The sequence below is a fragment of the Engystomops pustulosus genome, chromosome 3 (assembly GCF_040894005.1).
Source record: "Engystomops pustulosus chromosome 3, aEngPut4.maternal, whole genome shotgun sequence".
In the NCBI taxonomy this organism is placed as follows: Eukaryota; Metazoa; Chordata; class Amphibia; order Anura; family Leptodactylidae; genus Engystomops; species Engystomops pustulosus.
In genome coordinates this window covers 180439142-180453651 of record NC_092413.1, presented here as the reverse complement: position 1 = coordinate 180453651, position 14510 = coordinate 180439142, and the positions used below count along the sequence as shown (strand labels likewise).

The following is a 14510-nucleotide window of genomic DNA, read 5'->3' as shown; positions in this document are numbered from 1 at the left end:
GCAAAGGTGGGGGCTAGAGAGAAAGAGAGCAGAGAATAGCTTAGTACAGCGTCAGACAGAAGAGTGAGATGTCTGCTGACCCTAAACTCAGAAGATACAGGTTTAGGTCCAGGTCAAAATTGTATACACCAGGACTGTAAGAGACAGGTTGGAATTATATCTGTATAAATGCTGTATTTTTGTTAATAACATTTTGAATAAGATAACCCGTCATCTCTCAGCTAACTCCCTCCTTGATCCTCTTTAATCTGATTTTCATACTTTGCACTCAACTGAAACTGCTCTTACTAAAGTCTCCAATGATCTCCTCACTGCTAATTCCAAAGGTGACTATTTGCTCTTCATTCTTCTTGATCTCTCGGCAACATTTGTTACTGTGGACCTCCAGCTACTCCTCAGAATGATTTGCTCCATTAGCCTGAAGGACACTGTGCTCTCTTTGTTTTCTTCTCTCTAACTGCCCTTTCAGTTCCTCCTTTTATGGATCTTTCTCTTCTCATCTTCCTCTTAGTGTCAGGGTTCCTCAGGGCTCAGAACTTCTCTTTTCCCTCTATACTGCCCAAAACGGACACACCATCAGCAAATTTGGTTTCCAGTATCATCTCTATGTTGATGATACCCGGCTCTATACTTCTGCATGTAGCATTACCCCTGCGTTACTTCAGAAGACCAGTGATTGTATCTCTGCTGTTTCTAACATCATGTCCCATCTCTTCAAGAAACGTAATCTTCTTACCACCATGTCTTTCTTGTCTTTCCAACAACCGACCTAACCGTGATTTTTCCATCTCGATGTATGAGATCACTATAGTACCGAGGCAGCAGGCCCGCTGCCTTGGGGTTGTGCTGGACTCTGACCTCTCCTTTGCACCATATATTCAATCTCCTGCTCGCTCTTGCCATGTGCATCTCAGAAACATCTCCAGAATCTGCTTGCAATTTCTTACAATTGAAACTTCTAACATGCTAAATGTTGCTCTAATTCACTCTCAACTAGACTACTGTAATTCTCTACTAATCAATCTCCAACTCACTAAACTCTCTCCTCTACAGTATATTCTTAATGCAGCAGCCAAGCTTGTCTTTCAGACCAAATAGTACACTGCCACTGGCTGCCTGTTTCCTTTCGAATACAGTTTAAAATAATAACCCTCTTCCACAAAGCTCTGCACAATGCTGCTCCCTATCTCTCTTCTCAGTCTATCACCCAACCTGTGATCTTCACTCTACCAGTGATGTTAGATTAATCTCTACCTTAATCCAAGCCTCGTCTGCACAACTCCAGGACTTCTCCTGAGCTACAGCAGTCCTCTGGAATGATCTTCCTTGGCCTACCATACTAATACCCAACCTCCAAAGCTTCAAACATGCTCTTAAAACCCATTGCTTAAGGCAATCCTATCACACACACTAATTGCATGAAATTTCAACTCTCTATTCTATCATAGGTCCTCCTCCCATCTGTTATTCATCAAACACCAGATACCAAGCTCTAGGCTTCTCTGCAGTCACATTCACTTTTGACTTTGTATATAAGAAAGCGGCTGATGGCTGGTTCAAGCAGCAGTATTTTAATTTACTAAATTATTTTAGTAAGCTCTTATACCTCTTGTGTCACCCCCCTCATCCTCATAGACTGTAAGTTCTTGTGTCACCCCCTCATCCTCATAGACTGTAATCTCTTGTGTCACCCCCTCATCCTCATAGACTGTAATCTCTTGTGTCACCCCCTCATCCTCATAGACTTAAGCTCTTGTGTCACCCCCTTCATCCCCATAGACTGTAAGCTCTTGTGTCACCCCCTCATCCTCATAGACTGTAAGCTCTTCTGTCGCCCCCTCATCCTCATCGACTCTAAGTTCTTGTGTCCCCCATTCATCCTCATAGACTGTAAGCTCTTGTGACCAGGGCCCTCACTCCTATTGTTCCATATGACTGTTTGTATTTTGTAATGTAATATTATATTTTCATATTTCCCCTATAATTTGTAAAGCGCTACGGAATATAATGGCGCTATATAAATAAAGATTATTATTATTATGGTAGCTTTAAATGAGATAATGCCTATGATGTATACCTACCTACTATGGTGCCAGCAGTTATTGGTGGGGGATTGGGCTCAGAGCCCGAACACAATTTTGAAGTTTGTGTTAGACCGAACCAAACTTTCTCAGGTCCACTCATTACATCTCTAGGTTTAGCATCAGACACAATATAAATCTTGAACAGTAAAAGACTTGTCTTGTTCAGCTCTACAGGGGGGAGATTTATCAATGTGTAGCACATTAGACCAATGCAGAGTACCACTAGACCAGTCTTCTGTAATATTCTGGATAATACATCTGGAGTAGGTTATGTAACTAAAAATAGTCTAAAACTGCTCTGCTCCCTCACCTCATTTCTCCGTCTCCCCTCCCATATACTGTAGATTGTGAGCGGGCAGGGTCTTCTTTACACTCGTCTCTGATTCAAAGTGGTTTTCTATCTTTTCTACTTGTATTTGTTCTCATCTTAAAGGGCTATTCCCATAAAGACAAGTTTCTTATATATACTCAGCATAACAATATAACAAATTCTCTAATTCACTGTTGGTAACAAAAATTCAGCATTTCACATCATTCCAACCTGTCTCTATCAGTCCGGATCTACACAATTTCAGTTGCCCCTAGACACAACACAGTAACTACTTACTTAGGATCAGCAGCCATCTTGGATGGATCATGCAGATGAGATTTCTGTCAGTCTCTGCTGTGTGGCTGTAGCCCCGCCCCCTGCACGGAGCTCACACTGCTGCACACTGAGACACAGGCACTTCCTGCTAGAAGATGGTGAGCAGAGAGAGAGGTTGCAAAGTACAATCTACAAGGACATAAGTGATCCGGGGTAAGTGGGACGCAGGCACATGAGATGTAGCAGAGCTCACAGTGTAACAGTGCTCACAGTGTAACAGTGTAAAGGTCTGCAGCCTCTGTGTAATCTCATGCATTACTGATCTGTCTCATCTCTCATTCTATGTGTCAGTGTGTTAGTACAATGGCAGAAGCCAGATGAAAGTGTATATAAACCTGTACCCTGATAATCTAACCACATTGTCACCCCACAGAAATAGATGGATTATTATGCGACTGCTTAGAGAGGCCCAGTCCACAATCTGGGATTTTGCACTGAGCTACATAGAGCTAAAACAACAATAAAACTGAGTAAAATTGTAAAGTAATGGGTTAAACTGATCTTTATTTTGTTAACATCACTAGGGGAATGAGATGTAAGAATTTTCTTTCATGTGAAAACCCCTTTAATGTAATATATGTGAACCCCTTACTGAATGTACTACACCATGGAATTAATACTATAAATAATTATAATAAATAATAATAATGATGTTGTTATATATTTAAAAACCTCTTCTATGAATACATATAGGAAATAAGGTATTATTACATTTTTTAATCTTCCCTCCAGACAGTGTTCTCATGGGGCAGATTTCCATCCAGTTTGTGAAAAATCTGCAGTATATCAAAGTTGGACCAAAGTGAAAGAGATTTTACCAAAACTCCCTGTATGCTGCGGAGATGTTTGCATGGTCATAAGTCATACAGTGATAGTGAGTGATCTAAGCACAAATACTGCGCGTGTTAGATCAGGGAACATGAGGAAACGTGTATTGCTGAAGAGCAGGGAGGGTAGAACTCCCAACTGTCCCAGATCTAGCTGGACAGTCCTGCTCATTGGGAGGAATGTGCTGAGACATCAACTCTGTTGGCATCCTCTGGACACTGACAGAGCTGATTTACAGGAATTACAGCATAGTTTACTGTGGGGGCTCAAGAAGGGGGGGGGGTGAAAACAAGAGGGGAGCTCAATATGAGGGGGAGCTGCTGGGGGCACTATAAGAAGGGGACAAAATAAAAGGTGGAGCTACAGGAGGGGTGAAATAAGAGGGGAAGCTGCTGTGGGGATTAATATAAGGAGGAGCTGCTGGAGGAGCAAAATAACATGGCAAACCACTGGGGGCATTATAAAAGGAGGAGCTGCTGGGAGGGCACAGTAAAAAGAAGGTGCAATAAGAACAGGAGCTGTTGGGGGGTCAAATAAGAGGGGGAGCTGCTGGGGCAGTACAATATGAAAGGGAGCTGCTAAAGGTGCAAAATAAGAGGGGGCTGCTTTGAGGGCACTATAAGAGTGCACTAAGAGGGGGAGCTGTTGGAGGAATAAGGGGGTCTGCTTGGTGGCATTATAAGAGGGACTATAAGAGGGAGAACTGCTGGGAAGGCACAATATGAAGGGAACTTCTTGGGGGCACAGTCCGATGGGGTACAATAAGAGAGGGAGCTGCTGCTGGGAGAGGCAAAAGAAGAGGGGTATTTAATATGAATAGCTGGGGGCACAATATCAGAGGGGCATATGACAGAGAATTGGTGTGGAGCAAAAGGCGTTGCTTTGGGTAAAAAAAATGTTTTTTGATGGTAGATTTACTTTAAAACATAGAAGGATCATTCAGCTTTTTCTTTAAAACTTGCCTTTCCTCGCAACAACAACACTGCCATCTGGTGAGCATAAAAGAGACTACAGACATTACTTTTATTGCATCATTTTGAATGGTTATTTTTGGCTTTACGTTAATAACACTTCTTCAGCTGGGTCCTCATGAACAGGTACATATTTTCCTCAGGTGACAAAGATGTTTTTTGGGGTTTTTTTTGCTGCTGTCTCATAGCTCCATGTATTGCTATGGGTCCTATTCTTGGCCAGCTCTACCAGTCCTGTAGAAGTCGAAGAGACCCCAAAACACATGATCAGCACACAGGTCTTATACATGTGAGGCCCGTTTTTGAGGATCAGTTGCGAAGTAACACAATCATGTGACTCTCCAATGGGTTGGGACATCACTATCGAGCCTCTTGTGTTTTTGCTGATGCAGCCCGTTGACCCCTAATTTGTGGCCATAGAAAAATTATGTTTGTGCACAGGTCTTGGAGAAACAAAACCTGTGTCCAGGTGACAGGTGAACAGACTGTCATATATCGCAGGTGCATGCAGTTCACTGTTAATAAAGGCTTCACATTTTTTTTATGTTTTTATTTTTCATGACTTTTTTTTCAGCAAACTTCCATAAAGGACATCTACTACCAGATTTACTGGTGGTGGGCTGTTCCCGCTGTCATGCTCGTTAACCTAGGGCAGTGGTGGCGAACCTACCGCACTCAGAACCCTCTTGTGGGCACCCAGGCCATTACTCCAGCATGAGGTTCACCAGACAGGACTCAAAAGAATCTTCCTACAATGATAGACAAATTTGCCCTCCTCCTTTCAACTGCGTTTTTGTCCTAAGGAGGCTGAAATTTGTCAAAGAACTGTGCGAGCAATTTGCAATAAATAAGTGGCTTTTGGTTGAAGTTTGGGTACTGTGGCTCTAAAAGGTTAGCCATCACTCAGTGGCGTAACTAGGGTAGACAGGGCCCCCCCTTCCCCCTTAAAAAAACACACATATAAATACACTCATGTGCATATACACATACATACAGTGCCATATGCAACATACTCACATACAGTGTATACAGACACCATATACACATCACAGATGCTGCATATATACATCACAGTATATGTTATATACATATTATGCTGGACATGTGCAGTACAAAATACACTCACCGGCCACTTTATTAGGTACACCATGCTTGTAACGGGTTGGACCCCCTTTTGCCTTCAGAACTACCTCAATTCTTCGTGGCATAGATTCAACAAGGTGCTGGAAGCATTCCTCAGAGATTTTGGTCCATATTGACATGATGGCATCACACAGTTGCCGCAGATTTGTCGGCTGCACATCCATGATGCGAATCTCCCGTTCCACCACATCCCAAAGATGCTCTATTGGATTGAGATCTGGTGACTGTGGAGGCCATTTGAGTACAGTGAACTCATTGTCATGTTCAAGAAACCAGTCTGAGATGATTCCAGCTTTATGACATGGCGCATTATCCTGCTGAAAGTAGCCATCAGATGTTGGGTACATTGTGGTCATAAAGGGATGGACATGGTCAGCGACAATACTCAGGTAGGCTGTGGCGTTGCAACGATGCTCAATTGGTACCAAGGGGCCCAAAGAGTGCCAAGAAAATATTCCCCACACCATGACACCACCACCACCAGCCTGAACCGTTGATACAAGGCAGGATGGATCCATGCTTTCATGTTGTTGACGCCAAATTCTGACCCTACCATCCGAATGTCGCAGCAGAAATCGAGACTCATCAGACCAGGCAACGTTTTTCCAATCTTCTACTGTCCAATTTCGATGAGCTTGTGCAAATTGTAGCCTCAGTTTCCTGTTCTTAGCTGAAAGGAGTGGCACCCGGTGTGGTCTTCTGCTGCTGTAGCCCATCTGCCTCAAAGTTCGACGTACTGTGCGTTCAGAGATGCTCTTCTGCCTACCTTGGTTGTAACGGGTGGCGATTTGAGTCACTGTTGCCTTTCAGCTCGAACCAGTCTGCCCATTCTCCTCTGACCTCTGGCATCAACAAGGCATTTCCGCCCACAGAACTGCCGCTCACTGGATGTTTTTTCTTTTTCAGACCATTCTCTGTAAACCCTAGAGATGGTTGTGCGTGAAAATCCCAGTAGATCAGCAGTTTCTGAAATACTCAGACCAGCCCTTCTGGCACCAACAACCATGCCACGTTCAAAGGCACTCAAATCACCTTTCTTCCCCATACTGATGCTCGGTTTGAACTGCAGGAGATTGTCTTGACCATGTCTACATGCCTAAATGCACTGAGTTGCCGCCATGTGATTGGCTGATTAGACATTAAGTGTTAACGAGCAGTTGGACAGGTGTACCTAATAAAGTGGCCGGTGAGTGTAGATATAATGGTGCAAATCCTCCATTCTTTATTGTGTCAGGTTGGATGACGGGGCCCCCTGACACTGCGAGCCCCACAGCGGCTGCTATCGCTGTAGTTACGCCCCTGCCATCACTGCCCTAGGGGGTACAGGGCACTGGTTTTGTTATCCTTGGCAAGGTCCACTTTATGAAAATATGGTAAAGAGTCTGAGGTGCTCCAGACTACGTCAACCGAGTGCCTTCTCGCTCCACCCACCCATCAATTATGCACGCCTTGGAAAAAAAAATAATTATATTCTGCCCCTCCAGCACACACTGCAGACGTCACCCAACTCTCTGCAAGTCTCACTCCTGCGCAGTAACACTTCCCTTAAGCAGTCGGCTGGAGACCAGTGCGGCTGCGCAAGGAACTGTATCATTGGCAGTCAGCAGCGCTTGCGGGAGGGACAGACTGAATTTTTATTAAGGGGGCGTAATAAAATTGATTAGTGGCTGAGCCAGAAGGCACTTGGCTGAAATAGGCCGGATCGCCTACAGTTCATTACCATATTTTTATAAAGTGGATTTCTTTGAGAAAGGGACCTTGCAATAGATAAGAAAACCGGTGTCCATACACACAGAAGGGCTGCAGCTTCCCCACCCCAGGGACTCACTACTTGCTGCTGGTAGGGAGACGGGTAATGTAAATGAAAATTACTGAAATGATTCAGAATGCTGACGAAGGCATTTTTAAAATTGTCACAGCATAGGCTATTGGAACTTGTCACCAGCTAAAAATGGCATTTGTGCTGACAGGTCCACTTTAAATATTATTGCAGCTTTTTTAAGACACATAGGGCCAGTTAAAAATTAAAATTTGTTAAAAGATTGGTTTTGAATACATTTTTAAAATTTTCAACTGATCTCAAAATGAGCATTGTAAATAAATACCCTATTGCGTGACAATTATTGATACATAATGGGGGAGATTTATAAATCTGTTTATGAATTCTGTCATAATTTGCACTAAATAATGTTAATGTCTTCCAGACAATCTTCAGGTACTTCTAAGACTAGTTTGGCAAAGGGGTATAGCATATTCAAAGGGGGGGGGGGGGTTCACAGCATATAATCTGTGAGCCAAAAATGCTAACCTGAGTTATCCTAGTTTTCTGGCATAAAATAAGGCAAATGATAGGAGGTGCCGAGTATGACTAGACAGTCTTATACTAGGACAGATTTATCATCCAGCTTTAGATGAATTATATGAATCTGGTGCAGAATAAGACTGTCTAGTCTAACCCTGCACTGTCTAATCTTACAACAGTTTTCATAAACCTGCCCCAATATGTATAATGTAAGCTAATATGCCAATATTTTGCATAGTGTGGACAGGGGAGTTTTACAAATATGTTTTTATACATTTTTGAAAGTTTTTTTTTTCTTTTACTATAACTGGGGTCAATTCATAAAAGCCCCAATTACAGAGGGAAACAACCCCATGTGGTGGCAGATGTCTTGATCAGAGCTGCACTGGGTCTCATAAGATTATCTGGGTCTCCCAATTATCTGGCATACAAACTTTGAAATAGGTGCAATTCCTGGTGCACTGGGAGGAATTAAGCCTATTTACTCCCTAATGCCACCTCTATGTCGAATGGGCATGGAGGTGTGTAACGCAATGATGGAGGGGGCAGCACAGGGTAGTCCTATCCCATAATAATAATTATTTATTTATATAGCAACTATATAGCTCACAAACTAAACAAACAATCTACCAGTATGTTTTGGAGTGTGGGAGGAAACAGGAGTACCCGGAGGAAACCCACGCAAACACCCATGCCCTACCTATAGCCTGCATCTCTTCAGGAACAGACTGAAGCGCAGGACCTGGCATAGAATTGCTCTGCCAGTGGTCAGGGGATTATATCATACCATGGCTCACCTAGTGTGTGAGTATGTGTATTTATCCTCTGTGAACTTTGAGCAGCAAACTTTAGTTTTTTTGGTTTGTTGGAATGGGGCAAGTCAATAGGAAGGCCAAACATTGGGAGCATGTTTACTCTGCTAGGCTTTTCTGATCTGATGAGCAAACAGTAAACCTGGCACCCATACAGTCCAGATATGTGCACAGTCTAAACCGTAACAAAGAGTAAAAAAGCAAGGCCAGAACAGTGAAGCTCATCCTGTAGAAAGCCATGGCTCACAAAATGGTCTCTGTAGAGGCTTATTCACACGTCCGGTTTTTTTTTCCGCATTATGTTATCTGTGATTTTCAAAGTACAGCATTCTGTTTGTCAGTTTTGGGCCACTATTATATCCACTTCCATTAAGTTTTATTTGTTTCTGAGTTTCTCTACATGTCAGCTAGAGCTGAAATCAAAACTGATTGCCCACGGGTTCCCAGCATCAGCAGTGGGAAGAAATAAAACCAAAAAAACAAATGTCCCTGCACCCGATCTCCAGGGCAGAGGTTAAGAAGGTCCGGCAGTGCTAGATCCTCCTGACCTTCAGGCTAAAAGTCTTAGGCGCTTCTAAGAAACAAAAAAAATTCTTGTAAAAAAAAAAAAAAAAAAGTGCTTGTAGGTTGAAAACTTTGGTAAGGAAAATATGAAAATGTCAAACCTAGATAAATACAACAAATAATCATTACATTATATTATCACTTCCTTACTGGACCCTTTTCATTTTCCAGATTTCAGTTTCCAGATTTCATAAGCCATAGTTTTTTATTATTATTTGTCCATTTACGGACATGACTACTGTGGGATTGCACAATTTATTCAGTGAACCGGGATAAGTAAAAAAAAAAAAAAAAAAAAATCCAAAAGAACATTTGGATTGATAGATTTGGGCCTCATATTATGGCCTTCACTGTGTGGTCCAAATTAAACCTATATCCTGTAGGCTAGTTTAATCACAGAGGTCCCAAATTTATATTTAGTTGCGTCACCTTACACTGGGGACACCCATACACTGCATTATGAAACAGTTAATCGTGCAAAATTAAAAAGTATTTTGTACAAAAATTTTTTTTTTAATCTTTTAAAACCTATATTATTTTAGTATCCCTGTGATCATAAACAATCCAAGTCGTGATCATTTGGACCGTACAGATCACAAAGTTGTAAAAACAGAGACCCATGGTGTGGACTTCTTTTTTTTCATCAATTTCACCGCCTTTGGATTTTTTTGCCCCCTGCTTCCCAGTATATGGCATAGAATAAAGAACAATTTGTCATGGAAAAAACAGCCTGTTATACAGGCCTCTACACAGAAAATTACAGAGTTGGGCTACATGCACACTGCCGTTGCCCGCCGCACCATAGCACGGCAGGCACACGGCAGCGCGCGGGGAAAGGAGGAGAGCGCTGCTCACCCCCGCCCCTCTCCATAGGAAGATACAGCGCACGGCGCCGCATCACGGGAAAAGATAGGACACGTCCTATCTTTTCCCGTGCTACGGAGCGGTGCGGTGCCGCACGTGTGCTGCACTGTACCTCTCCCGTACGATGCCGTGAGCCCATAGAAGTGTATGGGGGACGTATATCGGCCGTATATACGTCCCCCGTACATGTGTGTGAATGCAGCCTTATGGAGATTTTAAGGGGAGGGGTACAAAAATGTAAACAAAAAAAAAAAAGGACAGGTTCATTCAGGGGTTAAAAGGGCTTTAGCATGAAGGTGTCAAAAGATGTGGGTGAGCCCATAGCAATACCAGACTTGCTACATGTGACACACCTCCGCCACACTAGTTTTTGAATCTGTAGTAATGTTATTGTCCATCACAGCAGGGTAGCAACAGATTTGTTGTAGAAATGTCCATAATAGGTAACACCGCAAAAAAACGCCATGATCATATGTATGGAATGAATTGAGACTAAGGTAAATGTGTGAATATACGGGAGGATTCTAGAACCTTATAGATAAAGCTCTAGGACACACAGATACAACACAGTTTTCTTTATTAATAATGAACTTGTTACAGTATGAAAAAAATAGACAAGCAAGAATATTCAGAGTCTCGTCTGCATGGAATAAAAGCTCTGAAGACTGAAGAACATGGTTATAGCTCAAGCAGTGCAAACACAATGCATTTATAGCCTTTACCCACCATGCAATGCCTCTTGGGAAGGTGAAGGGTTAAAACAAGGCAATTTCTGACCAACCTTTGGGTGTGTCCTACACAGATGTAGAAACCAAAATTGACATGGACACAGATTGAAGGAGGAGTTGTACAGAGAAAGATGTGTGCGTTCTTCGAGAAACAGTGCATCACGCCTCCAGTGGTTACGGACGGTATTGCAGGGGAGTCTAATTGTAGTGAGTGACAGAACCAGCAATACCCCACACAACCTGAGGACTGGTGTGGTGCCCTGTCTGGATAAAAATAATAATGGTATAACTGTACAGCTCCTTTAACAAACATTCATGGTCTGTCATGGTCATTTGATAAACCCTCCATTCAGTTGTTACTTTAGGGATTTTTTTTTTCCCAGGCCCACAATGCATAGCACCAGTCCTGGGCACAACCATACATACCAGGGGGCATTGGCTCTAACACTAAGGAGGACAACCCCAACTGCTGTAGCAGCACCTGATCTGCCTATGTGTATGACAAAAAGCCCATGTGTATACCAAGGATTTAGGAATAAAGCACGGAGGGTTGTGTGGAGGTAAAAAAAAAAAAACATGGCTGCCTTCTTCCATTACCAGCACCACACATGATCACGGATGGTGGCAGCATTACAGCTCAGCCAAATACAGATGAATAGAGCTGCGTTGCAATACCAGGAACCAACAATGGTCAGGTGTGGCCATGTTTTTCCACCTCTGGACAACCCCTTTAACAAATGCACTTCAACACCAAAGCATTTACAGGGGCTACACAACAATTTAGGCTGCATTATGGCAAGTTACACTGCAGGTCACACCAGATGATGGGTGCGATGTCTTCCCACCTCTGAGGTCACATCGGTGGGCAATGTAGACCATGCAATCTTATTGCACCAGGCTTTGTGATCCAGTGACCCGTTGGTCAGGATTCAGGGAATGATAGGTCACCAATATCAGGAGCAGAATTTGCTCTAACCATCATGGATAGACTGTTTTTTTCTCCCCCAAACCAGAAATCTGAGTTCTGCAAATATAATCCACACCTTTATTACATATACAACCTTCTTATAGTAAAGGAAACTTCACAGCTTATCTGGTTGGATACAGAAATGTAAGGGGCGTTCAATCTGAGCTACTAAAGGAGTGACTAGAGGTGATCGGCCGCTAAGGCTAATATTCTTAACAAGGTAGGAAATAATTTAGGCCCCTGGAGGAAGGGGGGGGGGGGGGGGAAATACAACAAAGTGATAAAATGCACCAAAAAGCTTCATGGAAATCCAAAATATAGAGTGAAAGAAAGAGGTGCAATACCAGGGCCCAGATAGTGGAGATGAGCAGCGTCACAAGGCCTCCTTTCACAGTATAGATCTTTATGCCAGGAAGAGCGTGACCTTTGTAGGGCAAAGACAGTAGTAAGAGCCGGAGAGGCAGATTCATGAATGACACAAGATGAGACCTGTAAAGGCCTTGCTTTGGGATGGGGTGGAAGTGCACATGTTCAGCTGATGCATAGACACCAGTAACCCAAAAATTAAAAAAAAAAAAAAAAAAATCCCCCCCCCAAAAATATATATATATTCCAAAATATTAGAATTTCAAGCCGTTTTACAGAACACATATCCAATATTGAATCACTCAGCGCGTCTGAATAGTTGGAGGAAGTCTATACGCAGCAGGTAGGTAGACACAGCAGCAGGTAGGTAGACACACGAGAGGTGGATGGCATATGACAAGTATATGGATGGGGTTTCAGTATGCGGAGGGAGGAAGCGGCTGTCTTTATATGTCTGTAAACCAAAAAGGATATATGTATACAACTTCAAATCTCATCATCAATGTCAAAATGTTTAACAGCCCCAAAACATTGCACCGGTTATAGGGGAAATGGCATTCCTGAAATGAATGCGGTTGCCCCAGCAATACCCTCTGTCTATTAAATTTCACAAGCGGCCAAAGACCACAGATGACGGAGGCGGCACAGGCACTTCCAGCAGCGGCTAGGAGGCGCCCCCTGGTGGTTCCTTTACTTCGTGTCACCATCATTCTTCCGTCGGTGCTCTCTGGTCCACTTTCACTCCTTTGGTCTCCCATCCTCTTCACAGACAAGACAAGTGCACTGCGGGGGGGGGCTATCCGTTCAGCAGGTAGACCACCACTTCATAGGTACACATCATTATGGCCGTGTTAGGGATCTGTCTAACCAGGTGCGTGGTGAGACCACGGTACAAGGAACCATAACCTTCTTCTTTCACAACTAGTGACAGTGTCTGAAAGAAAGATCTGTATTTTGTCCCCTCTTCACGTAGTCTTGTCCGTACGACCTCTGTAGGAGAAAAAAAACAAAACAAAAAAAAAAAAAAAAACCTGTTACATAAAGGAACTGACAGTCATTATTATTTGTATGCAGCATGGCCCAATTAACATTTTTTATCTGGATAAATCATGACTTTTGGGACATGGCGATACTCAACATGCTTATGTTTGTTTGAGTTCTAGGGAAAGGGGGTGATTTTAACTTTGACTACAGTAAAATAAACAAAAAGTTTAAATAAATATTAAAAACCCACAGGCCTGTCAGGTACGATCCTTCGATAAAGGTGCTGGCTGTCATAGCAACTGGTTGCCCCCCCCCCCCAATCCCAATGATGTGATTGGGGGCGACCGCCGGATTAAAGATGGTGGTCCCTCGTGTTTCATGGCAGCACTTAAAGTGCATCTACCACCAGGATGAAGGACTGAATACAAATGAGTCCAAGGGGCTCCAGGCTCAAATAATACCTCAGGCTCATTTGCATACAGTCCTACATCCTGGTGATATATGCCCTTTAAGGGATTAAGGCTTGCATCAGCAGTGGGTATATGCTGCAAAGTGCAGCTAACACCAGCTGTGTATGGAGCAGACTGTAAGCCTACTCCATACTTCCTTAAAAAGGACCCGTCATGCAAATTAACTCCCTAAAATTTATATATTTTTATAAACTGCCATTAGAGAGCATTGCCTCTATCCAGAGAAGTAGCTTCAGGGAGACAGTGCCGACAATTTGCAGATGTACACGCACCCTCTGCATCTGTAGCTAAACCTGGGGAAGGGTAATAGATTGCCACTGAACATATATTTTTATGATATTTTGGAAAGGTTTATTCAATTTTACTACTTGATAAAATTTTAGGGCCATCACGAATGAAAGCTGACGGGAGTGAAAGCAAAAACCTGACAGTCTCTGCAAAGCAATTTTTTCTATTTTTCCAAAGATTTCAGAGGTGTAAAAGCAGCAAAACCCCTTCAATCTTTAAGAAAAAGGGGAACCAAATAGTCAATCCACCGTACATCTGTATATCATGTCATATCTATGGCCATTTTTCTTAGGCCGGATGGAGGATGGGCGAGTGGCTCACCACACCATGAACGAGTGTGAAAGACCACGCAAGTTATGTGGCTGTATTGCAGCACCCAATACGGAGTGTTAAAGTTGTAAAACAAACCCACTTCGGGCCACTGCGTGAAGCTCTGCAGACACGTTTACCATCCTTAACCTGAGGCACCCGAACTGAGTGGAGTTCGAGGAAG

At 43.0% G+C, this 14510-nt stretch overlaps 1 protein-coding gene across 1 annotated transcript in view; it reads right to left on the bottom strand.

Moving 5' to 3' along the window:
• Window positions 1–10774: 10774 nt before the first annotated feature.
• The window catches only part of SLC25A36 (solute carrier family 25 member 36), a 30180-nt gene continuing 26444 nt past the window's right edge, over window positions 10775–14510 (bottom strand). The window contains exon 7 of the mRNA XM_072143117.1: window positions 10775–13265. Within this exon, the coding sequence (XP_071999218.1) occupies window positions 13072–13265 (194 nt within the window). The 3' untranslated portion in view covers window positions 10775–13071. The remainder of the gene's footprint in view (window positions 13266–14510) is intronic.